The sequence below is a fragment of the Neltuma alba genome, unplaced genomic scaffold (genome assembly GCF_004799145.2).
Source record: "Neltuma alba isolate B1F8T4 unplaced genomic scaffold, ASM479914v2 tig00010367_pilon, whole genome shotgun sequence".
NCBI classification, from domain to species: domain Eukaryota; kingdom Viridiplantae; phylum Streptophyta; class Magnoliopsida; order Fabales; family Fabaceae; genus Neltuma; species Neltuma alba.
In genome coordinates, this window is record NW_021635273.1 from 149,029 (window position 1) to 161,821 (window position 12,793).

The 12,793-nt window shown below is 29.6% G+C and overlaps 1 protein-coding gene across 1 annotated transcript; it reads right to left on the bottom strand.

Moving 5' to 3' along the window:
• Window positions 1-6,039: 6,039 nt before the first annotated feature.
• Window positions 6,040-9,311, bottom strand: LOC114756001 (transcription factor bHLH78). The gene is made up of 8 exons (XM_028944909.1): window positions 8,197-9,311; window positions 7,654-7,887; window positions 7,486-7,551; window positions 7,319-7,387; window positions 7,151-7,222; window positions 6,825-7,037; window positions 6,556-6,658; window positions 6,040-6,453 (listed from the first exon to the last, which is right to left on the bottom strand). The coding sequence occupies exons 1-8, from the start codon at window positions 9,064-9,066 to the stop codon at window positions 6,416-6,418; spliced, it is 1,665 nt and encodes a 554-aa protein (XP_028800742.1). The 5' UTR covers window positions 9,067-9,311; the 3' UTR covers window positions 6,040-6,415.
• Window positions 9,312-12,793: the final 3,482 nt, after the last annotated feature.

Consider the following 12,793-nt stretch of genomic DNA (forward strand, 5'->3'; position numbering starts at 1 on the left):
TATATAAGGAACAAAATGGATTCTTAGCTGTAAACATTAAGAAATTATCACTAAATATACAATGAAAAATTATCCCAAAGGATTCTAATTAGTATCAATGATAACACTGTCCTGTTACTTTACACCGACAATATCAAAACCCGTGTGTTCTAATGATATTTTCTTTTTTTTTTTTTAAAAAGATGAAGTAAGCATGTTTGATTTGAACGCAAAATCTTGATAGATTTATATTGATGGTGACACAGGCAACGACTCTGATGTTGAATTGTTGAAATTAGACCTCTAATCATGATTAGTGAGTGTGATTATCCATAATTAAGCATCAAAACATCTTAAATCCCAAATGCAAAGAGGGCACTAAATATAGACGGGTATGTGATAGTGACTTTATTTGATAAAACATAAAGCAATGAATATGACTCGTCAATTATGATTCTTGCTTTTATTTAATTACTTTTCCTTCAAATTTAATTCAAATTTTATAAAATGTTTTGTCAAAATAATATGCGTGCGTGTTCGTAAAATAAATTATATACTACCTCCAATCCTAATTATAAGAGCTAGTTGGCAAATTTGAGGAGATTAAGAAAATAAGTTAAGTTAATTATTTGTAACAAATAGATGTTGTCTTTTCTAAAATATTCTTGCTAATCAAGTTTATTGGCTAGAACTACCATTATTAGAGGGACTACCTTGAAAAAAATACATAAATATAAGAAAAAAAAGTGAATTGGGGCCTTATAATTAGGACCAAAATAAAAGTCAAATGAGATCTTATATTAAGGATTGGAGGTGGTATTTCATAGCTGTATATCTTGAAATTACATTAAAAAAATCAAAATTAAAAGGAATTCCATTTATTTGTTTCTTACATTTTTAATTTTAGATGCCCATAACATTTTCTTACAGCATTTTTTATTATTTCTGTAATACTTAAGAAAATTTTCAATATCTAGCTATAATTAAAATTAATTACTAATTGGAAAAGAAGAACTTATGAAAAAATCATAAATGATTAGATGGTTGGTGAAAGGAATGATTAGTTTGCAGAGTGTCCTTGTTTCTTCCCTCCAACACAAGTTCTTTAACACAAGTTTTTTAAAAAGGAGAATTGTAATTAAGTCACACTCAAAAAAAATTAAATACGAAAAGGTCTCCTGAAATTATGAAATTATTTTGAAGTTTTAATGGACTTTCTTGTAATAAATTTTATTTATTTAATTACTAAATTACCTTTCTTCTTCTTTTTTTTTAAGTTTTCATTGACAACTGAAAAAGCAGTGGTTGACAACTCAGGGTGTCAGGATTGGCAACTATCGCAGCTGATTTGAAAACTCATGCTTAATCTTTTGTGATATGCTAAGAAAATGTATTGTCAAACCAGCCGCAATAGTTGTCAATCCTTACACCCTGAGTTGTCAATCACTGCTTTTTCAGTTGTCAATACAAACTAAAAAAAAGGATAATTTGGTAACTAAACAAATAAAATTTATTACAAAAAGGTCCTTTGAAATTTCAGAATAATTTCATGATTTTAAGAGACCTTTTTATATTTAATTCCCTTGGATGAGATCTAATTGCAATAAAAAGCCTAAAATAAAAGATAATTTATATAAATTTTCTTAAATTTGATTAGAATTTGATATATTTCTCTTCGTGCATGCACGGGAGATATAATAATTTATAAAATTTTCAGAAATCATATTATTTTCTTTTATTTACACCTTATTAAAATTATAAGAATGAAAACACCACAAAGTCCATAATCATGGTATAAATAGTATGGCACTTTGAAGTTTTATATTTTATATTTATCATGTATAATTTTTCTAATTTCAAAATATGCAATTTTTTTAAGAAAATTTATCAGACACTTTAGTTTACTTTAGAATGCTTTTACTAAAAATATCATTCATAAACAAACGTAACTTGACTAAAATGGAGAGTAACTTTCTTTTCTTTGGTTTGGAGAGATGTGCATATACTTTGACCAATAAGTAGTTATAATAAAATTTTAAAAAGTGTGTATAATTTATTCAATTAATTTTATATCAGTAAATTAATTTTATTCGTATGCATATGTTTACATCTCCAAATAACATCAATTGTAGAGGATATAAAAAAAACACTAGAGATCGAATTAATTCAAAAGATTATGAATTGAAACAAAAATGATGATAAAATTTTGCACCAGATAAATAAATTTAAGAATTGAATAAAACTATAAGAATGAAAAAGAATAAATTTCTTTATTCAATAAATACAAAAAACATGTGAGTTTTAATTATTGATGTTGCTTTGATAATTATAAGAGGTGAAATAGTTCAAGGGACCAAAAAGTGAAAGTGGGAGAGTGGGTGATAGAACAATGACACCTTTGTTAAGTAGGGCACCTACCCTAATCATCATTTTTTTTTTTTTGAGCTGATACCCTAATCATCATTTTAAGTTCCTTCTAAACTGTCCCAAAAACAGACATTCCTTTTTTTGGTAGGCCCTCATTTTCTTCTTCGTCTTCTTCTTTATTTTTTTTATAAAAAATTTTAATCTCAATGTTCATATATATTTGGTTTTTAGATGGTTCAAATTAGATTTAATTTAGGTAATTTAAAGTTTCTTTCAAAAATTTAAAATCAAATAAATAAAATTTGGGCTGTCTTACTGAGATGCTTAATTTCCTCTGAATATTTATAAATAAAAATTACAAATACAATTTTTTATCATCTCAGTATGGACATTTGCTAGATGTTTCATTTGATTATGACAACTGAACTGCAAATTTGAATCCACAATTTGGTAAATGAATGACCCCATTTCAGTAAAACTCACCAGATATTTTTACTTTATTTAGTTCTTGAATAGCAAGTTAGGTGATTGATATGAGCAGCTAGAAAAAGAAATTTTTTTTAAGGAAAAAAAAAAGAAAAATCAAGGTACCAATTATTGATATAATTAATAAGCTTCTCCTATTTGGGAAAACCTATGTTTTATTTCCTAATTAAGGTATAAATTTGGTTTATGAATTTTAACTGAGCAAACATATTTTTTAAGACTTGGTTATAAAAATGAAGATGTTAATGATTTTTTTTAAAAAAAAGTAATTTTCTGGGGTAACATTTTGGGATGACATTTTAAAATTAATTTAAAAAATTATTTTGAAATCCTAAAAGATTATAAATCTTATACTACATCAATTTAGGTTTCTACTTCTAAAACCAATTAAATAAACTTAACTCATCATCGTCTGCTCTGTTTAAAAAAAACAAGAAGAAATAAATCACAATGCGGAAGAACTTTTGGAAATGTTTATGCAAATAATTCACTAGAAAATAAAAACGTTTTGGATGAGGATAAAGGAATGAATGAATGAATGAATAAAAGAAATATATAATATTTTTCAATTATTAAATAAATGTACAAAAAATTTATTAGTTTCCATTTTTTTCTTTTTTCATTTCATATTTATTTACTTATGAATAATTTTGTCAGATCAAGGCAATTCCTATGTTTGTTTTTATTTTGTCGGGCAAGGTTGATGGGGCACTAACCCACTAATGCTAATAAGGATACCAGCTCAAACCAACCTTTTTGTCCCCTCATATATTTTTCATAGCAAAAAATTAGGGAAAAAATTGCTAAAAAAAATCCCTCATTGAAATATTTATTACACAAAGGCACCTAAAATTTTGTTTAGTATCCAAGTTCTTAGGCATATGAAAATTTTCTTCAGTTACATGTTTCAATCTTCACTTGTATACAAATATCTTCTATTTTGAAGACTTTTACACAAGTAAAAAGAAATTACACATAGCTAAAAAAAATTGTGCCCAATAAAAATAAGTTGCGCATATCTTATTTAAGAGACAAAATAGAAATCACTCATATATGACTAAAAAGATACTCTTCCAATTCTAAATACAAGATCATTATACTAGTGTGTATAAGGGTCTTATATTTAAGACCGGAAAAGTATTACACATCACTGAAAATGAGCCGCATCTGATTAAGGACCTAGGTCTTTAATTAAATAAATTTTAAATACGTTTAGGCAATAAAAATTTCAATGGAGGGTTTTTCAGCAATTCTCTAAAAAACATTTATTGTTCCTTCAATTTGATTTCTAGACACTTTTTTCTTAAATTATCAGCTACTTCCTTAATATGAGACATAATTGATTAATTTAAAAAGATTAAATAAATTACTTAATTATAATATATGCTATATGATCTTTTTAAAATATTTATATGTATTATTAGATTATTGCATTATCAACTGCTTCAAAATTAAATCCAAAGATTATTGGAATTTTCCACATATAAAGGGAAATTCAATAAATAATTACAGGTGCGTAATAATTAAGACAAAATTTTACGATAGTTTCGTACACCATATTAAAATTAAGTTGGATTAGGCATTTAACTCAACCCACAATCAAATCCTCGCTATTCACAAAAACATTATTTTTTTAATGAGTATTAATTAATTGCCCTTGTGATTGGCTTAAATCTAAAACAAATATTCTAAATAAAAGCACAAGATAACAACATGAACAGGTGAGAAAGATAAATAAAAAATAAATAAAAAATATTTCACAATCAATCACTGGACACGTCTTTGTATAATTTGAGAATTGGAAATTTCTATATGACATTGTTGTCAGATTTAACAATTTTTTAGTTACCATTTCTTTATCTTCTTTTGAAGGTAAAACAAAAATAAATTAATATATTATAATAAACTATGTTGGAATACAGCACCACATTCAAAGCATCTTACTAATAATTAAATCACACTAATCTGCAGACCAATAATAGACCCTTCAGTTAAATAATAACAACAATAAAAATAATGGGTCTACCAAGAAATCTTTTGTGAAGCCCTAAAATCTGGATTTTTGCTAACAACCACTAGGAAAAAAATTTAAAAAAATAATTAATATTAATTATTAATTTGAGAGTATCTTTCCAAACCTGAACTCCACTACACATCTTTTCTTATTCAAAAATTATTAGAATACATATTAAAAGTTGGTGACATTAAAGCTCTTTGATTCATTGGTCCTAGTCAGAATATCACCACTGCCAACCTGGGGTTCCAGAAAATAACATCAAATTATGCATTTCCCCCCTCAATTTTATTAAAATATATGATTTTTTAAGAATATAATCATGTTTAACTTAATTTTAAGTATTTTGATTAAAAATATTCTTATTACACTTCTTGCTTATTCTTTTGAGGATTATAATACTTGGAAATAAAAAAGTTTAACTATTCAATAGTCAACTGAGGTAAGAAAATTATGCAATCTATTTGAAGTACAATTGAAAGTTGAAACTAGTTTTTTTTTCCAAGAAAGTATATGTAACGGCTCATACATTTAATAATTTAAAAATAAAAGTTTCTAAAAATTTACATCTATTTAGGAACATTTAAATCAAATTTGATGACAAATTTAGATTTGCTATCATCAGTTTTTTTCAATATTTGATAATAAAATAGCTGTAATTATTAAGATTCTCCAATTTGGATCATTAGATACAATTGTCCTCCAAATAAAAAGGTGGTGGTTCTAACTTCCAACCTATAACTTCCAACCTCTGGCCTTTGTCCTTTTGAATTTTCTATTCTGCACAGTGAAAAGGCAGCGAAGCTTCTGTTTTCGGTGAACCTAAAAGAAAGCTTACAGAGAACCCAAGAAAATGCCAGAAATTATGGTTGACCACTTCTCAAGTTTTAACAAAAATATCCTAATCATTTTAATTAGACTTCTGAGTTTTAAAAGCAGAGAAAGAAAGAAAAAAGAACCCACTAGTATTCCAGCTGGTTTCAACACCAAGTGAGAATCATACTCACCAGATTACGCAGAGATTAATTGACATGACATTTCTAATGAGATCATTATAATTATGAAGACCCACTAAACTTCTCAGTGGGTTGATGATGTGATGTTTGAACTATGCAAAGTTAATGAAATTTTTTATATAAATTTACACAATAATGAATAATATAACAAGATAGCAGCAAATGAAAAGAAAAGGAAAAGGGGGGAAAAAGAACTCCTTCTTTAATTAGCACTATATCTTACAATTGGTGCCACAACAAGAACTAGCACCAGAGAATACAGAATTGGTCCTAAGATTTTACATGAATTGTTATACAAAAAGGGGAAAAATGAAATGAATCGCCCCCAGAAGATTAGGAATCAAAAGCATCACAGAGAGAATCAGATAAAAGAGAAAATACCATAAGAATAAGAAAAGGAAAAAAAGGGTGGTTTCAATTGAATAGACCCAATGATGATGGTGGTGGCGGCTTAATGATGATTCATGGGTTTGGTTGAATTAAAATCTTTTTCTTGTTTACAGCAGTCTTCCTATATTCTTCTGGGCTTCAATTCAAGCATAATGAATGTTGATCAGAGCTCAACTTTCATATGGGGTATCTGGCTTGAACCTGCATCGGACCCCAGAAAGAAAAAAGTATCGTAAGTATCATCATCTTGTTTGGCCAAATGAACAACATAATGTTTCAAATATGTTGCTCTTTCTGTATTACCATTAAAGCTTGGAGATTGTGCTGGTGTTTTTCTATTTTCTGTTTGACCAAACCCCATCTGAACAATGGCGTGGAGGTCTTCCTCACAAAAGGTCATTGGATACTGCAAATCAATGCCAGAAGAATCAGATAAATCTCATATTACAGTAACAGAACTAACTTACGAGAAGTGAATTCACATATATATTTCAATATCAGTCAACATAAAAAATTTTACCATTTTTTCAGTTTTTGTGGGGAAAAAAAGCGGATGGAAGGATATCCAATACCTGAGAAGCACCTCCATTTAACCCATTCAGAGCGGGTAACTGGAAGCCAAGGCTTTGGCAGAGAGCAGAATCTAAAGATTCCATAGAGTGGGTCTCAGTTCCATTAGGGATGGTATCGTGGATTGCTGGATTGGGGCCATAAAAGGCTGTGGCAGAGGAATCTAAGGGGAACATTGCTGCTTGGTGTGCCAAAGAGTTATTTGATTGAAATATCTGAAATACCCAAAAAGCCAAATAAGCACATCCCCATCCAGGGAAAGAAAAGTTAGAAACTTTGTTGATAAAGTAGCCAGACCCATGATGCCTAGAGCCCCGGAAAAACTCACATCTTTTGAGATGAGATTGTCAATGCTCACATCTAGCCTGCTGTTCACGGAGGCCAATTTCATAGAAAGGAACTGGCAAGAAAGAAAAAAAGCGATTATAATTAGCTATGATCATGATTTTAACAGGGGGGGGGAAAGCTTATTTTGACCAACCAAGCCTGATTCTACCTCAACTTGGCGCTGCAATGACTGTACATAGTTTATGATTTCATCAAGCATAAGAGCTTTTCCAGTGACCTACAAGGAATGGTTTATACATAATTTAGTATGCATGATCAAGCATCAAATTTGAGCACAAAGAAAGCCATAATATGAATTAGCTTATATGCACGGACCTTATTGCAACCAGGTACAAGATCTTGCAGAAGCTTCATTCTCTCACTGATTTTCTCCCTCCTTACCTGTTGTGTATTTATAAAATGTCAATATGAAGCCTGCAATACTTTTTTTTTTTCCAGTGTGATTTTTCATGGTGACACAGTAAAATAACCACTGATTCTTACTCTTTCAGCAAGACTATGGCTATCAGTAGCTTGACCTCTTCTTGCTCTGACATGAATGTAGTCCTTTGGAGGCTCAGGAGGTTTTGAATTGTTGCTCTTGTTCTGTTTCTCATCCCCTCCATTGTTGTTACCTCCTTTTGTCTCTTCTTCTGCCTTCACTTGTCCGTTTTCATGTCCTTCCCCTTCATTTGACTTGCTGCGCTTTGCACTTGAATCTTCATTGGCTTCAGCAGCCTGAAATGGAAGACGAACCCTTTGAATTTAGGAATTTCTAGTCTGATTCAAAAGCACTATAACCCAAAGTTGGTAGGAACATCTCTTTAATATTTGAAAGTGTTCAATATTAATAAATTTTTGGTTTAGTGTCATAAGCAATTGAACTAAATTAAGTCAATATGAGGGGCTGCCTCTAAAAACTAAAATTTCCTGCAAAAGGAATAATCCAAGACAAAGTGAGAGGAGATATCATTTCTGACTGTGAAGAAAAGTAAAAATAAAAAAAGAAGGAACTGAGATAGTTCTGACAGAGAAATGAGGAGATACCTTGGGAGGATTTTCTTTGGGTTTTCCCCTGGAAGAAGCTTTCCTCTTTCTGGAATTCATGTCAGGAGGGGAAGGTTTCGCCCCCGATTCCACGTTTGGGTTTTGCTCAGAGATTGTAGATTCCTCCTGAGAATTTAACGGAGAATTCTTATTGTCCATTTGAGATCCAAGTGCTTTCAGCGATGGGCTACTTGATACTCTTGAAAGCTTTCCATTCTCCATCAATGGACTAGATCTCTGTGTCAAGTCAGCATTATTATTCATCCCAAGTTGCGTTGAAGTTCTGCCATTAAAGCTCCTACTTCCAAAGCAAGAAAACTTGGCAGCTCTCTCAGCAAATCCAGGATCAGCTGAGAATTCTGCCACACTGGAGTTCAAAGCCATTGGTAATTTATCTTTCATCAACTGGTTATTATTCATCAATGGAGGAGGAATGTTCAGTTTAGGAGGAGAACTCAAGGGCGTGCTGTAACATGAAGTGTTGGCACTGTTATTTCCATTCATGTAAGAAGAGATCTCGCCGGAGTTCCCAATGTTCCCCAATTTCCCAATCAGTTCTCTGATGACGAAATTGTCATTGGACAAGTTGGAATTAGAAGCTGCCGGAGAAGAAACCATTGAACTCAACGCAGAATCGAACTGAAGGGCATGGTGGTTGTGGGGATGATGATGATCCAAGGTTGACTTTTCCCATGTGGGGTTGTAGAAACAGTCCTGTTGTTGTTGTCGGGGTTGCTCAGAGCTTGAAACAGGAATATCCATGGCGGAGGAGGAGGAGAGTGAATGATGCCACGTGGGCATTGAAGGAGAGGAAGACGAAGAAGGCTCGAAGTGCAGAGCTGCGGCATTTAGGAAGAAATCGTTGTCCATGGTGCAGATCGATCAAGAATCTTCCAGAAACAAAACGAAGGGAATTCTAAAGAAGACAGCGAAATAAGAAATGAATGGTTTCTGAATTACATCAGACAAACCATAAATAGAGAGGGGTGAATTGGAAGAAGAAGGATTGTGAGAAATTGAGAAACAGAGAGATGGAAATGAATTGAGGCTCGGTATGTGAGAGAGAGAGAGAGAGAGAGAGAGGAAAAGAGAACCTTTCTGTTTAGTAAACGAAAAAGCTGTAGGAGAGAAAGAGGAAGAGGAAAGAAGGGAGTGCGAAGGCGCTAAATAGACTGATACACAGAGGTCTGTTTGCCTTTTTCTCTAGTGGTGACTTTCTCTTTCCTCTTTATCCTCCCTGAGAGTAAAAGTTAAAATTTTCTAAGTTGAATGATGGCCAAAAAAAAGTTGAAACTTCATTTTAATTTCTTTAAGTTTATAGTACCTATATAATATTTTTAAAATATAAGAAAATAAAAAAAATCCAGTAAGTTTTTTTAATTTTGAAAATAAAAATTATTTCCAGCATGGAAAGCACTAGATAAAAAGGATGAATAAAAACGAAAGAGCAATAATTTCTTACGCTGGTAAAAAAAAAAACCCTTAATTTCTTACTTTTATTTTCATTTTAAAACTACTTGTTATTTGTTAAAATAATCAAATCAGTTGAATATTAATAGAAAAGCTATTTCAGCTATTTGACTAATATGTATAGATTAAAAAAATTAGTTAAATTAATTATTTGTAATAAATAGGTGTTATCTTTCCTAAACTATCTTTATTAATTAAGTATATTGATTAAAACTACCATTATTACAAAAACTACCTTGGATAAAAATAGATAAATATGAGAGACAAAATGGATTGGAGTCTCATATTTAGGACCAAAATAAAAATCAAACGAGCTCTTATAGACAGGAGGCAGTATATTTTATTAAAATTCAAAAATTGGACATCTTTTATTAAAAGTTTAAGGTTTAAATCTCTTGACATAACTAAAAATTTATGCAACCCACGTTTATAAATTATTAATAATATAATTCACTTCAAATTCTATGTAACCAAGCACAAGTGTTCATCATCTAGTTATTACAAATGCTATTAAAATAAAAATAAAAATTGAAAAATTGAAATAGAAAACTCCAGTTAAGAATTTAAAACAGCTAGCTCCTTTATTTAAAGTTAAATTTTTTGCTAAAAAATATTGAATATAAAATTTTTTTCCGTATAATTAGTTCTTAAATTATTCTCTTTACTGGAGAGTGGCATTGGATGAAATGTAATAAACTTTAAATTGCAACATATTGTCCCTTTTTAACCAAGTGCTATATTTTGTCAATGCCTTAAAAATTGTTTTTAAATTTTTATTTCCGAATATTTAATCAGCAGTATAATGAAATGGTATAATTCAGAAACAGCAAAAGAAAAAGAAATAAAAATAGTCAATTAAAGAGGGTGTCGTGGTTATGTGGAAGTTGGCTGTCACCGTAGAATACGGAAGAAGGAAGAAGTGTTGCCGCCGGGCCTTGGACGTCAAAGCACCAAACTCTCTCTCTCCACACACGCACGCACGCGCGCACGCACGCACGCACACACTTCTCTCCCTCTCATATACATATATATATATATATATATATACTTTTCTGATTCTTAATATAGGACCTAATTGTTGAATTGATTTTAGTCTTAAATATAAGATCTATTTATCATATTTATCAATTTTTTTAAATTACCTCTACGGATACTCCCTCAATCATAATTAAGTAGAAAATGGAAAGAGGATATTAAGAAAGATGATTATGGTGTTTTAGGAAAAATATATCATATTTTTTATAATTAACTAACTTACTAAATTTTTCTTTAATCAAATTAATTAAATAGATGTTTATTAAGGACTTGAGGAATATATATATATATATATATATATTTCTCTCCCTCTTTCCTGGTTATGACATGATGGTATTTTTTCAGCTCAAAAAAAAAACATGATGGTATTTTGTGATCCAAATAAGAACTTGAGTGGAACATGAGATCTTTATGTTTAATAATGGTCATAATCATAGTATTAAAATCTAATTCATCAAATCGACTAATTATATTATATGCAGTTTTATTTCTGGTAAAAAAAAAAGATTATATGTAGTTTTATGGGAATGGTGAAAGTCTCCCATTAAAAATTTTATTAACAAGAATGACATGATAAGCTTTATAAAAAGAAAGTGCTGCTATTCTGTAAATTTTGTACATTACACATATTATTAGTATTATTTAAGTCCTCCCCACCAATAAAATTTTTAATGGATGGCCCATGTTTCATTCAGTTGTTGATTAATTAAATTGTAGTTATGAACAAGTTTACCCCTTAGTTCAATTATGGTTAGACCATTGGCATTCAGACCACTATCTTAATTGATTCCATGGCTGATTTGATTTTGGAAAATGCTTATGTCAAAATTTTTATATGTATTATGTTAATTTTCTAATCACACGTGGTTATATGTTGAGTATTCTTCTTGTTTTTTTTTACGTAAGTTTATAATTATATGATAATATTTTAGAAATAGAACATATGGATTAGAGAACTTGAAATCAAGAATTTGATGTTCCTTGATCTTAATCCAAATATTTCATTGATAATAGTTTATAAGTATTTGAACAAGCTCTTTTATAAGGTGTATTTTATCATAATGACCAGTTTTGGAACACAACTATAATCTAATTTGATGTAATAAAAAATAGTCATGTAAACATTTTCTTTCTCAACTCTTAATAGTTATCTAACTAATGTCATTCGAACGTATGTCTGTTCATGAGATTTTTTTTTTTTTTTAAAAAAAGTCAATTTATTTTTAAAAGTGCGCTTCAGGTTTGTGTGGTTCATGTCACAATTTTTTCTTTCTAGGAAAAAAGGAAACAATGCATTTTGAAGTTGAGTTAATTTTCCCACCAAAAATTTACTGCATTTTTAATTAGAAAATTAAGATTCGACCAAAAATAATATACTCCTCCGGTCCTTAATATAAGACTCATTTAACTAATTTGATTAGATTAAAAAATTAGGCAAGTTAGTTAATAATAAGAAATATGACACGTTTTTCCTAAAATACCATAATATCTTTTTTAATACCCACTCTTATTCTTCTACTTGATTATATTTGAAGGAGTATCCATAGAGATAATTTAGAAAAAGTTGATAAATATGATAAATAGATCTTATATTTAGAATCAAAACCAACTCAATAATTGGGTCTTATATTAAGAACTAGAGGAGTAGTACCATGTTACTAAAGTAATCATTCAAGAGGACAAAAATCTAATATATAATGAGTGATCCTATTTTTTCTAGGTACATTCATAATCTTAATTTTATTTATAATTTAAGATACTTGATACACTATAAATAATATTAGGGTGCTGAAAATACGGGAAAAATAATATTAGGATGCTAGAATTGCCATAAATAAAATTAAAATACTGAATATAAATGAAAAATAATATTAACATTGTGATGTTACGTACCCTATAAAATAATATGATTGTGTTCTTGACTTCCAAAAATTACTTGAATGAATGAAGTAGTAAATTTATCATGTATTTGTGTGAGGGAGTGTGTAGGTTACAATATTTTATTATGCATGTATTGTGCACAAAAATCAGATGTACTTTACTCGAAATTAGAAAAATAGGGATAAATTAATTTAAAAAAATCAGTTGAACT